We start from the raw sequence: 13,714 nt of genomic DNA, 5'->3' as shown, positions 1-13,714 counted from the left end.
GTGACACAGGTCTGTGAAGGGCAGCAGACATGCATGTTAAAATCACCTAAAGTAAGAATTTTGTCATACTTTGATGTAAAATGGAATAATAACTCGGCACATTCTACTGCTAGGCCTGGGCGGTCTGTCGATTATTAAAATGATCACTGGATCTTTAGAGTTTACTATAAAACCAAGATGTTCAAATGAAGTCAAACATTTAGAAACGTTTCTGTAGATAAGAGCAACCCCTCCTCTCTTAGCCGGGGGTTGGTGGAGATGTGTCAAATCTGGGGGGGGGGGGGTTGCTTCAACGAGAGAACTACAGTCTCCCTGAGACAACCATGTCTCTGAGATGATAAAAACGTCAAATGTATTAAAAGTAATAAACTCCTGAGGTAAAAAGCACTTATTATTTAGAGATCTGATATTTTAAAGGCCAAAACTAACAGGACAGGCTTACCCGATCACCCACCTCCGTAGAGTCTCAACTGGTCTTGGACTCTGCAGACACTCTTCTCTGGCTGGCCTCGATACACACCGACATTTTACTGCTACCGTATACTACACCTGTATGAACCCAAAATAAACATTTTTGCTGTGATTTAACTGCACTTACGGATTCAAAAGAACTTTGAAATATTCCAAATCTTTCATACATTATTGGTATTCAACTTAATACAGCTTAGGGTCAGCTTTTCGGCATCCAGCATTCACACTCAAATTTCTTCAGAAATTGCTTTTCTAGTTGCCGACGTTCTCTAAATGAATGTGCATTGTGATAGTCTTTATGTGAACTCACGCACCTTCACATGTTGGGGTAAAGCAGAGAAGAGTTGGCTCTTTTCAAGAAAGGTGGCAACAGCATAGAAGCTAGTGTAGAAATGAGTGTGATATTGAATAACCGCACCAACACCAATAATTAACATGAAAATACAAAAGTAAGTCAGTATTTCACCTGTGAGCCCTCACTTGGTGATACTCTTCCACAGGTGCCTGTTAGGCCCGTTTGGAGCTGCCTCATTTGTCAGCCAGACAGTCCTGAATGCTTACCATTGAACAGTGTTTTGCACTTTACAGAGCCCCTGAAGATGAAAAATTATATATATACACTTTTATCTTGAGTGCACAAGTTAACTGTAAAAAAGAAGCCCAAATCTACAGTTGGTTCCAAACCCAGTGGCGTTTATTTAACTGCACAACATTGCAAAACTGCAGCTTGAATTTTTATTGCACATTCATGGTGTTTGTAAGTGAGTCAGTTATGGAGACACGTATTCTACAGCATGTCTCGAAAGCCAGCATTGTCCCGCACCATGCTACTGTAGACTGATCTGTACACCTTCAAAACATCAAGTGCTGAAGGGCGGAGCTTGGGGTCTTCCTTCTTACACTCCTCATGAATCTGAAAAAGATGGAAGTGGACTACATCCCCTCCAGGTACTCTTCCCATCAGGAACCATGTCACGTCTGGGATCTTCCAGATGTCTGTCCTCTCATCATACTCGGGCATGAGATCGTCTGAAAATGGCTTCCCTTTGGTTGTGAATGGCCACAGCTGCTCTGGGGCAACAAAGTCCCCAGTGAGCTCCCGGTGACCGCATTTCACCAACAAGCCTCTGGATGGATCCACCTCAGGCAGTGCATCGAGGTCGTTCACTACCAGGTGAAAGTCACTCGTCATCAGAAACTGGGAGAGAGTTTTTACCAGGCTGCTGGAATCACACATAACCCGCCGCCCAGCTGGGCTGTTATGAAGATAATGAAGGATAGAGACATAATCTATAGCTAGCCGCAGCCGCATCTGCCATTTGTTGTGTTGCTTGTGATGCTCTTGTGCAAGAACACCATCCAAGTTAAGCAAGGGGCCAAGTGGGTGGTGCTCCGTGACCTGGGTGTGGTTTTCAAGGCAAAATCCTACCAACTGCACCACCTGGGGCCCCTGCAGGGCCTGTAACATAGATAATCCATGGAGAAAATCCTCCAGGTAATCCTGAGAGGATAGTTCGGACAAAGCCACCTTCTGACCCCTCCACTCTGCCAGATAGACCTGGGGAAAGAAAAGTGGATAATGAGGTCAGTAAATCAGGAGGGAAAGCTGCACATGGGCAACACTGACCACTACAAAGGACAACGGGCCTGATGGACATCTTAGTATTCTTCAGAAATCACGTAAACTTGCTGCAAACTGCTCATTTCAACTTCTGTCCTGTGGCCTCGTGGAGAAAATAATTAGTTGCATTATAATAATTCATTATATTATACCTCTTTTATATATGGGGTATCTGATTTACACAATTCCTTCGTCATACACTCAATATTGCAATTATGTATTTTCTTTTAATATTTATTCACTCAATGGATTTAATGCTACAAGATATTCTGGACATTAAAGAAAGCATGGAATTCAACCAAAAACAAGTAGACGATCTGCAAAGGGACGACCAACTCAGACCTACTTTTCATGAATTGCAACAGAAAATGGAGTAAATTGCTAAGTAAAGAAGCTGTACTCGACATTCAGACACGTGTGACAATCTTTACCCGTATTAAAGAGCACGCTCTGAAGGAGTTAACCTTAAAACTTCCATCTGAGTTACAGATGGGCATCTCCCGGCACAACAACCCTTCCCTCCCACTCATCCTATTCAATCAATCAATTTATCTAAATGATTAGTAAAGTACTATCTATGAGATTGGAAAAAGCCATCCATATCTAAATTCACCAAACTGGTTTTATGAAGAGGTAGACACTCCTCAAACAACATGTGCTGCCTACAACAAATCCATCACATCATTAGATGCAAAGCAGCATTGGCCGTGTGTTCTGATTTGATTACATGAGATAGGTTTGGTTCTTGGGAGTCATTAATTAAACTCCCCTGCAGCACCAATGAAATAACCTCACAATATGTCACACTAAGCTGAGGCGCTAGGCAAGGATCTCCACCATTAGTCAGACAAACTGCACCTCCTTTCGCACTATTACCACCATTTGCACTAATGTCCCAAATCCATTGACATTGTTCATATATATTCTTTGATATATATTTATATTGTACACAGTAGTTAAATGTCTATGCTTAGTTTCTCTGTTCTACTTTGTTGTCTTTAATGTCCTTGTTTTTATGTTTTTCTTGTTTATTTGTATATTCCATGTATGTACGTTGAGAGCAATGTGTAAACCAGAGTCAAATTTCATGTATGCATACGCATGCGGATTGTGACATAATGACAAACGGCAGTTTATCCGGTGCGCACAAAATGAAACCGGTTTAAACTTGTACACCGGATCGGACTGGCAAAACTGGAAAGCAAACCGAATGTAAAGTGGAATTAACATAGTTGAGAGGTTTTATGCATCTACTCCCTGTAATTTAGTTCACACAATAAATGCATAAAATATAGAGTATAAAAGACCCTCTACCTTCTTAACAGCTCCCTGGCCAATCAGCTTCAGCTTGCGTACTTCAGCATGTATCTGTGAACACTGGAGCCAGGGGATGCAGTTCTTCATGGTCGCCATTTTAAAATGTGGAGGCACACAGCCAACATGGGAGGACACCAGCGGCTCATCATCCTGATACAAAGAATCCAGGTACAGGTAGATCAAGGCATTGCTGAGGAGCAAAGCAGCAAGGCACATCCCCACCACTGGAAAACCATGCGACATTGAACTGCTGCTGTTCCGACCCATGGTGCCCTCTATCTGAAATGGAAAACAAAGATAATAGAAGTATACTTTGCTGCCTCCTCTGGTTAAAAGTTCTAACTCTGTTTCACAGAGCACATTTATGACCACATCCACCAATGAAATGTGTTCTGTTGTACCTGTGGCCACACCCAACAATGTTCATCACTGTAGCAACATGAGAAGTTAAACCACCGGATGTCAGCAAAATATTTAAAAAAAGAATATTTTCAGAGGGTGTATGTGACATTTCCAGAAAGCCCTTGTTATTATTGCACCAGTGGCCGTTAAGTGAACTGCAGTCAGTGTTGTGTCGGATGTACTCGCACTCTATTCACAGTTTTCACGTGATGTCATGTCCTTAGGGGAAGCCCCCTTGGAGAGCAAACAATGCTGTCTTCCGCTGCCTGCAAGCTTACGAATTGAGTGATTTCTGTCGTTTCGCCAATCGGATGCACTAACCGACAAGGAGACAAGCCTGGGCCATGTTTCTACAGAGTCCCTTCCGAGAAAGAGAACTGTGAAAGGAGCAGACTGTGGATTTGTGCCATTAAACGCGCCTCTGTCCCTGGGGAGGGCAAACAGTGGCAGCCGTCAAAGTGTCCACCTACTTTATCAAAGGTAAGCTCAACTAAACACTGGGTGTATTCATTGTTGTGTTTTTAGCCATAAATCAGATCTTTGCGTAATTGTTCCGACATGGTTTGCTGTCGTGGACCGAGGCGTTGATGAGTTACACCAACTGTTAGCAGACGAGTTGAGAGTCATTTAGATGTAAATGAAGTCAAAATGCAGTGGTTTGTAAATCCTTTGCATCTATTTCCAACTGCATACATTACAGAGACGATGTTGAGCTAATGTTCACACTGATAAACTCATATGATGCTTTCTGTCATTTGTATTCACGTTTTACACAGCATCCAAACTCTTGGGGGATTGAGGGTGTAATAAGTTATAGTTATAGAAAGGGTTACTCTGCAGTCTGAAGACTTAGCAGTTGTTTTAAGGGAGAGAGGGTTTAACCAGTTTGCAGAAATGACATCACACATTTAAATGTTTTTTCTAACTTGTTAGACATAAACTCTTTTTTATCAATACAGGCGCCAAATGTGATGAGCCGCTGTCCCCTGACAGGGTTTCATCTGCCTTCTCACACACACACCAGCCAGCAAGAAGACAAGAGAGGAGCAAGACATGGAGCGATATGAGCTGCTCAGCAGAATGAAGAACAAGAGGGTGGAGGAGAAGAAGCTAGTTGCAGTGGATGTCCACCTAGAATTGTCATCAGTACCAGATGCTAAGCCAGCGCCACCTGCTGACAGGAATAGACTATGCAAGGAAGAGATTACAAAGGGAATGTAATAAACTCAGGGAGGAAAACCAAAGACAAAGAAATGATGAAATCAGGAACATTTGAAATGATGGCTTTTGAAACAGACGATGGGAAAGAGAACTCAATGACTGGAACCCACAGTTACTCCAAGTTACAAGTAGTTTTCACTTCTGCAGGCTGGTACAAACACCTCTCCCTGCCAGCAGCTGCTGTTAACTCTCATGAAGCCCCACACACCCCACCCACACCCACACACCCACCCATGCACCCACACACCCCCACCCACACCCACACCCACGCGCTCGACATCTGCAGCGGTTTGTCATCTGTCTAATCTATTGTTCCACCAGCTGTGAGTGAATCTGGCAAACAGACCGAGAGTTTATTAACAATATAAACATAGCGGTGGTGGATGAGACACTTCAGACAGAGCAGATTAAATTAGGTTTCACTTTCGTTTACATGTTCATGCTTGTTGAACGGACATATGTGCATTTTTGTTGTTTTATCTTATATATTCTGATATTTAACTTGTCCTACTCTATTTTTCTATTGTATATATTGTGTATTTTTTAATACTTAATATTTTGGTTACTCTGTTACTTTGCTTCTTGGTGTGTCTTGCTGCTGTAACATACAAATTTCCCCCTGGGGATGAATGAAGTACATATCTATGTATCTATCTATATTAATAAAGTATTGGCTTTTTACTTGCGAATGTTTTATTGCTGTACAGCAATAGATTATCATTAAGTACACACCACTGCTAGAACCAGTGTTGGGTTTGTCCGTTCTGGCCTGCTGTAGAAACATGGCGGTGCGACATGTCGAAAATCCGTGGATGAGGATCTGTTAGTTATGTAGAAATAGAAAAAATGAATTGCTTTTTGTAAGACAACAAAAACATAACGATTCTTATCATATATGTTACACACTGTTCCTTTAAGTGTTAAAGCAGCAGGAAGGAAGGGCCTGCGGTATCCTTATCTGTCCTTCGTAAAGTAGCCTTTTACTAAAGGAGCCGTATATAGAACAAGTTAAACTCAACACATTGCATTGAGGAGAGGACAGCAGAGTTTGTAAGTAGAATTTGAAAAATGGACATAGTTCAAATAGCACGTAAAGCCTCCATCTTTTTCTAAACACTTGTGGCAACTTGGAAAAATGTTGGATATATAGATTCCATTGTTTTCCAATTTATGTAAAAGCAATTCTCAAAGAAATTCAATTTAAGTTTTTTTCTTTTTTGGGATTTGTGGCATAGCTACTGTGTTATACTGCACAGAAGACATGTATTGAGTTCTCTACTTCTAGCCATGATTGTGCTGTTTAAAGAGGTGCACGACTTTCATATTGCAGTGAAAATCAAGACCAGAGATTCAAATTTGAAAGGAGCAGAAAAACGCCCTCTAACAGCTTGAGGTTCAGAGGGTTACTAGAAGTATAAATACACGGAACAGCGCGTATGATGCGCTCTTGGTGTCCATCTTGGATGTAGTTCACCATGTTACACTCACGTCGGGAACATCACAACTACGTCGCTCAGTGAAAGTGAAGTTGGATTCTCTGAGCACCGCAGTTGTCTTTTCCTAAATCTTTATGAATCTTCACATTTCCCTTGACCCCATGCCGTTGTCCATCGACGTCAAAGAAAAGTTGTCAGATAAAGACTTTAGTACATCATTGTTTTACTTTTTGACCGCAGCCCTGGTCTTAAGGAAAAGTCTATTTTCGTCATTTTGGCTGCTCTCAGCACTCGTATCATGACCGCAAGAACAGATAGGCAACAAACTCCAAACAGCGGTTGCCTCGACCGGGTTATTGCAAGCGATTTCTTACTCGAACGTAATTAAGCAAAGCCTCATGTGGTAGCCAGACCTACCTCCACAGAGCCACACAAACAGGTTGTGTGGAACGCCATTTTAACGGGAGGGAAACACAGACCTCGACAAAGGCACGATATGTTATGGTGCTTTGCACTATTGCACACGTATACATCCATGTGCACAATAGAGCAACCATGGATGGCTGGAAGGTTTAAAACAAATGAGAATACAAACTGATGTCGGCGCATATGACTGAGGGTTCCGTCTGACGTTTAACGACCAGTTTGCAAAGGCAGGTAAGCATATCAAGCTTACGTCCAGTCAATGTAAGGCGATAACATAAGATATTGAACATTATTTAGCGTATTTCACTAACGTACCTGTAGCTACGTGGGTTCACATGGTGTTGTGACTCAGCACTCACGAAAACAACTCATCCACTGCTCGTTCAACTGCGTCACTATATCGGCTGGAATTCCACCAGCAGCCGGAATAAGAAAAAGAAAACAGATTTGCAGAATAATAGCACTATATTTAAGGAACTTGGTATTTGACTATACAAATGCACTAAACGTATTATTTGTCATTCCACATTCGTGGGAACATATACATCCATAGAATTGCTCAGTTCCAGACCTCTACGTCACCACTCGTATGAGGAAGCGAGGCAACATCCGGACACAAACAAACACATAATCAGGTAGTAATGCAATCGACACAGACCCTGTCGCTAAAAGGCTCATCTATGTAAGTGAGTGCGTGTAGTTTCTGTGAGCTTCACCTTTGTAGAGATGAAGCTTTTATTGTGAAAAGTGGAAGTGTGGTTGTCATTGATTATTACCAACGAGTTATATCTTCTATCGGCGATTGAAAGACTTGGAGCGGCAGCGAACAGGTACCCGTTTTATCTACAAAGATGATCTCTTTAAATGTCCCGTCGAGCTAAGTCTGAAGCTAACACAGACTTTAGACATCTTCTGTGAAATGAATTACAGCTCACATTCGATGTTTGACATGTCACCACGCACTAGATACCGCTAGCGAACGTTAGCTCCTGTACACTGCATGTATTAGCTAACATTAGTTAAGGAGTTTACTTAACTACAGTCAAGTATATCTGTTCTAATCTGTACGGTGTGCTTGCTTGGACAGAGGGCTCTGTGCGCTCTGTGTACATGGACCGTCACCCCTAGCTTAGCACTAGGTAAAGATGCTATCTGCATTTCACGCTTCTTGTTTTACGGAAGTTTAGGCGTCACATCTATGTATTCGTGAGTTAATGATGTGTTTAGGCGATGAAAAATAAAAACAATCAACTGTGAACATATTGAAATTGATACAATAAAATAAGTTGTAGCTTTAGGTCTATTTGATGACCACCGGAGGCTATGCAGATGTTCCTTGATGAAGAGGAACTTATCACAGTATTAGCAAACGCGACATCTTTGCTGTTATTGGAAATGGCCAGCTCTTACTTCGAAAATATAACATCCGTGTACTATAACGCTGCATTAATAAGATGCTTATAGATAAGGTTTCAGGTGGCTGTAGAAGTACATCAACGGGGACATTTTCAATCTTAAATCCTATCGGGTTTTTTTATGGTGCAATACGTGCAGTGGTCCATAAGTGCATGGGACGAGCCTTGTTTCCATAGTTTCCTCCATCTCCTCAGTAGGCTGTGATGTCAGCACAGCACCCCCTCTCACACTCCTCCTCTCTGTTATTCCCACCTTACTCTGGGAACAGGATGAGTCACTAAGCAAGCTCAACATCTCACTGATTTTTCCTTTGCATACAAAAGCATCCTCTGGGTTTCAGGGTAAATGTGATATGAGCAAAGCTGAAAGTCCATGGTGGTCAGTAGGGTCAGGATCTATGAGAAGTACCAGGGGACGTTGGATTTGTCAACTGTTGAAGAGATTTATGCCGTGGTTGCTATCAGTTAAATATCTCCGGGTGTATTAAACTATTCATAACTTTTATAAATCAATGAGTATGACTGACATAGGTTTGATCTTACTGTACATGTTTCATGAATGTGATGAATTTCCTTTATTTATTAGCTAGTTAATAAGCTGGATGGGAGAAAAGCAGATATTCCTGTGTGGTTGTTTTATCCACACACAGTAAACCACTGTTTTATCCAAATAAGTTACTATATCACAATGCAAGACTACACATTCTGTGGTAGAGAATGTTACTGTGTCTACTTATAACAGTAGGAGATAAAAGTACACGCAGACAGGGAGTTCATCATTATGATAATGCATGGTTATTGAGGACATGGGAGCAGCAGAGCAGCCTTTATACTGGTGAAGGTAAATGTGGAGTTATTTGGGAATGAATAAGTGCCGTTCAGTCAAGTAAAGTTAGTGGAGTGTGAATGGGGAATGACTATATTATCCTTTAGCATTGCAATGTGTTTTACAGTTGGGCTGGGGGTGCATGTAATTGGCAAAGAATTTCAGTCAAATTACAGTCATTTTACACTGCATTAGTTCACCTAGCGGGCTTTTCCTCACGCATAGAGTAGCTCCTCTATTCCTACTAAATGTTACACACTGTTCCTTCAAACCAAGTAAGAATAGAGGAGCTACTGTATGTGTGAGGAAAGATAAGATATCTTGTTTGCTGAAATAACATATAACATTCGTGACAAGGTTGTATTAGTGTATAATGACCTAAAACTAAAAATTGTTTTGTTTTCGTTATCTTAGAAAGAGCCATTTATATCTAGGGAGCGGGTCCTCTTCAGAGTCCGCCATGTTGCACCGCCATGTTTCCACAGCAGCCCAGAACGGACAAAACAACACTGGCTCTAGCGAGATGTTATTGCATTTTTACATTACCTTAAGGTAGGGATGGGTACTGAAACCCGGTATTAAACAGGCCCTGGTGCAAAATTATTAAAGTAGTATTGATAAGCTCCAAGTTACTAGTACTTTTTATTGGCACTTTTTTATGTTTTGGTGTAATTCATCATTGCATTGCAGCGCTGAACTCCTCCAACTACACACATACAAACACTCAGAGTAAAGTCAGCATACACAGCAGAGCGATGGATACACTGAAGTGAACCAGGTGAAGTAAAGATCACTTGAGTTGACGACTCATTACTACAAGGGCAAGAAATTACTTACAAGTAAAAAGCCGATAGTTTACATGTTAACAAAAGCGATACCTATTTCAATCTGCTCTGTCCACAGTCTCTCAGCCACTGCTGCTACTTTTACACAAGCACAGAACACTAGCTTGGCAGATGAGAGATATTCCAAAAGAGATAATAGCAGATTTGTGGAATTATAGTTCTAGAATATCAGAGGGAGGCAGAAAGGACTACGGTATGCATTTGAGAGCTACATTCTACAATATAATTTGTCAGTGTAGTATTGTGTTAGGAGAAGTAGTTTTTTGAGTTTATGTTTTGAACCTTATTGTCCATATGCTCAGGGACTTTTTGAGTTATTTGAAAGGGAGTATCAGAAACCTGCACCTGAAAATGTAGCAATCATTCTTGTTTTTTAATTGGTGCCTTTTGTATTCAGTTCAGTAAAAGAATGTTGTTAATTCAACCATTAATTTATTTGTTTCCGATTCAAATGGTCCCTTAGACTTGATTTTCGATTCAATTTGATTGAATATCGATTAGATTAGGGGTATTTCAGTTCTAAAAACAATATTGCTGGGATATTAAGACATTCTCAGATAACTAATACTGTAAATTGTACAAGGAGCCCTCTAACATGGTGCATTATTAAGAATATTAATGTTTACATTAATGTGAACGAAAATGTTTTAAATAATTTGTGTGTATATATTAATGCTGGGCAATGATTACAATTTTTAATCGCGATTAATCGCATTGTTATGCGCAAAGTTCAATAATTAATTAAAAAGTAGTGTACTGCGCACTTTTATTTTAAAAGTACTGCTATATGAACAACAGGTCAATAACATTTGGTTTGTAAACACTTCAGGTTCTTTTTAACAGCAGTATTCTCTTTACACAGTAGCAGTTATAACACAGTTGTAATGATTCTGATAATAGATATTCAGCTGGTGTTCACAACTTTATCTTCATGTGTGTAAGAGATGCAATTTGAAATATACACCTTGAAAACTGCAAACCTATCTACGTCATGTTTTTATGTTTGTTAAATTCTCAGTAGCAATAACTAAATTATGCTTATTATACATTTAAAAAACTCTAAAACAATAATTTAAATGAATAATTTCTTTTTTGGTATTTTGGTCAGACACATGCAACGCTGATTACCGTAATATGTGTGGTATTTGTTATAAATGTACGTTGGTACATAGAGGGTGATAAGAAGCTGTACATGGAGGGACTTAGGACCCAGGGGAATGTAGGCGAAGCATTGGAACCTGGAGGGTTCTAATAAATGCTAATAAAGAGCAGTTTGTTCTCACGTGCTTAAATGTCTATTTAAAAACACGACAATATGTATTTTGATATTGTCACGTTTGATCCTGTAATGAGACGATCGTGCGTGTGCGTGAGAGACAGGAGGGACTGACCGGTCCGGGGCGGCAGCAGTAGCAAGAGACAGAAGAGGCGCCACACAAACACAGCTGTTCACTGCTCGCTGCCCGGTTCTTGTGTTATAAATGTCCGCTAAATAACAAAAAAAACTGCGTTAATTAATTAATGCGTCAACACGATAATAATGCGTTCAGTTTAAACACATGTGTAGCATCCAAACCTTTAGCAAAGTGTAAACCTTAAATTGACGCGTGTTTCTGGTACTATATGCACATAGCTCACACCGACACCGCTCATAGGTGAAAGCAAAAAGTGTTTTATTGATCCAATTTCCCTCGTACAAGTTAGTGAAAAAACTTCCTTTCTTCCTAAAAGTACCACCGATTACCTCGACACACTTTAAAGATCCACAGGTTAATCCACAGGATAATCCACATAGCACGGTCCACATAACACGGTCGGAAAACTGCGGCTCCATTCTGCTCCAGATACTACTAACAGCCGTAACTAACTGTCCTTAAAGTGACGAAAGTCTGTCACTTACGTATATTTCTTACCATAACAAATGATAACAACATCCTTGTAACATTCAAAGTAGAAAGAGATCTGATTAAAGTTAAACATGTAAATACAAATACATATTTTACAGCAAATTGAATTTGGCTCTTACAACATGCTTTTTCAGGTGGCTGTTCCACTAGGTGTAAATTGCAATCAGACATGCCAAAGGAGCGAGGTCCAGCAGGGACACTACCTTCACGTACTCTCATATCTCCACTCCTCAACCAAGCTGAGCAAGGAAACAGATGTGTGCACTCTCTTGGGCAATTAACCCACCTAGTCTTTCCCCACAGGATACTGACATCCAGGCAGCAGCAGCAAAACCAGCTGTGATAACCACAGGCATGATGGGAGTCCCTGTGTTCTGTGTGGTGGTGCTAGCATTCATCTGTAACAGCCACACCCTGGAAATACAAAACCCTCTCTACAGGTTCAAAAGGTAAGAAATGAAAAAACTCTTTTTGTTTAGGAAATAATGGATTGGAGATGTAAAATACATTTTTGTAAAGTTTAAGCTGTTAAACTGATCTCTCGAGCAGGCTTAAGCGTAGGGGGAGATCATATGTTCGGTCTTGTGTGTGTGCATGAGTGTGTATCCATCTGTCTGTCCACAGCTAATCTATTACTACTGGACCCATCAGCCAAATATTTTTGAGCACATTTATGTGATGGTCCCGGGACAGAGGATGTCACATGTGTACAGATTGTAAAACTCTCTGAGGCAAATTTGTGATTTGTGTTTTTGAGCAATACAAAATAAATTTAATTGAATTGATTGACTGTATGCTCAAGGACCCTTCATGATTTGGTCATTCACAACTTTTTGAAAAACATTTTTATTACCATCATTAGTTGTGTTTCTAAAAAAAAATAATGTGAATTAGGCGTCTTTCATCAACTGGTTTAGAGCAAATAAACTGCTACGCAAAGCGTGAAGTCGTCAGAAGTTGGCGGTATAGGCTACATTTTACACAGGGACTATTCATTATTCAGAAACCCCAATAGTCTGAAAAATGTCTCATTGGAACTAACCCTATCCCGAAAACAAATGCCCATTGTTTCAAAGGCCCATTGCGCTGCAAATGCACACACTCCCTGCAATATACAAAATTAGGATTTGGTGATTTCTTTCCTGCAAAGGCATGAGAAGTGGATGAGACAGAACATAGCTCGTCCTAGGTTGCAAAATGTATCATTCAGTGCCTCTTAATTGGGCATCAACCTTGTGTTTATATGTGTAATGTCGACAAAATTAGACTTAAAAATGTTTCAGGTAGTGTTTAAGCCCGTGAGACGACCTGAGCCTGCATGGAGCTGGTGCAGACAGCTGCATGGATAAAATGAGAGCGTATCTGTGCATAAAACATGCATGTGAAAAACAGGTGTTTGTGGTTTGTATTCATTCAAACATCACACTAGTGGTTGCTGCAAACACAACTGGCGGACATCTGCCAGTTGTGTCTCTACTGAGGAGTGCACTTTTCTAGTTCTGTTTGAAATTAGGGGTGTAACAGTTCACAAAATTCTCTGTTCGGTTCAATACGATACAGTGGTGCCACGGTTCAGTACGTTTCGGTACTTTTTCAATACAGCCTGTACTGGAAGTAGCTACCTAAACGCTGCGAGGAGAGTTTGTAGCGTGTGTGCTGCTGCATGGTTTTCCTGCTAAGCTAGTTTAGCATAGCGCGCCTCCCAGAACACACGTGCCTCACCAGAGTACAATGTTGTCTGTTACATGGTGGGAGTGTCAGACAGTATGTTGTCTGTTACGTGGTGGAGTGTCTGACAGTATGTTGTCTGTTACGTGGTGGAGTGTC

The 13,714-nt window shown here is 40.7% G+C and overlaps 2 protein-coding genes across 8 annotated transcripts in view; one reads left to right on the top strand and one right to left on the bottom strand.

Moving 5' to 3' along the window:
• Positions 1-1,143: 1,143 nt before the first annotated feature.
• Positions 1,144-7,529, bottom strand: pomk (protein O-mannose kinase). Of its 2 annotated transcripts, XM_031878446.1 has the most exons (4): positions 7,466-7,526; positions 7,210-7,298; positions 3,407-3,688; positions 1,144-2,029 (listed from the first exon to the last, which is right to left on the bottom strand). In XM_031878446.1, the coding sequence occupies exons 3-4, from the start codon at positions 3,674-3,676 to the stop codon at positions 1,259-1,261; spliced, it is 1,041 nt and encodes a 346-aa protein (XP_031734306.1). In that variant the 5' UTR covers positions 3,677-3,688; positions 7,210-7,298; positions 7,466-7,526; the 3' UTR covers positions 1,144-1,258. The 2 variants fall into 2 exon arrangements, with proteins under 2 accessions (XP_031734306.1, XP_031734305.1); XM_031878445.1 differs by having other exon boundaries at positions 7,210-7,529.
• pam (peptidylglycine alpha-amidating monooxygenase) overlaps positions 6,058-13,714 on the top strand; it is a 68,793-nt gene continuing 61,136 nt past the window's right edge. Inside the window, exons 1-2 of one of the 6 annotated variants that reach the window (XM_031878442.1) lie at positions 6,058-6,082; positions 12,191-12,336. In XM_031878442.1, the coding sequence (XP_031734302.1) occupies positions 12,242-12,336 (95 nt within the window). In that variant the 5' untranslated portion in view covers positions 6,058-6,082; positions 12,191-12,241. Of the gene's footprint in view, positions 6,083-6,590; positions 7,126-7,156; positions 7,725-12,190; positions 12,337-13,714 lie in introns of those variants that run through there. The other 5 variants (XM_031878440.1, XM_031878443.1, XM_031878441.1 and 2 more) reach the window with 5 other exon arrangements.

Source organism: Anarrhichthys ocellatus, unplaced genomic scaffold (assembly GCF_004355925.1).
Source record: "Anarrhichthys ocellatus isolate YVR2014 unplaced genomic scaffold, GSC_Weel_1.0 scaffold179, whole genome shotgun sequence".
Classification (NCBI taxonomy): domain Eukaryota; kingdom Metazoa; phylum Chordata; class Actinopteri; order Perciformes; family Anarhichadidae; genus Anarrhichthys; species Anarrhichthys ocellatus.
This window is presented reverse-complemented; position numbering and strand designations above follow the sequence as displayed.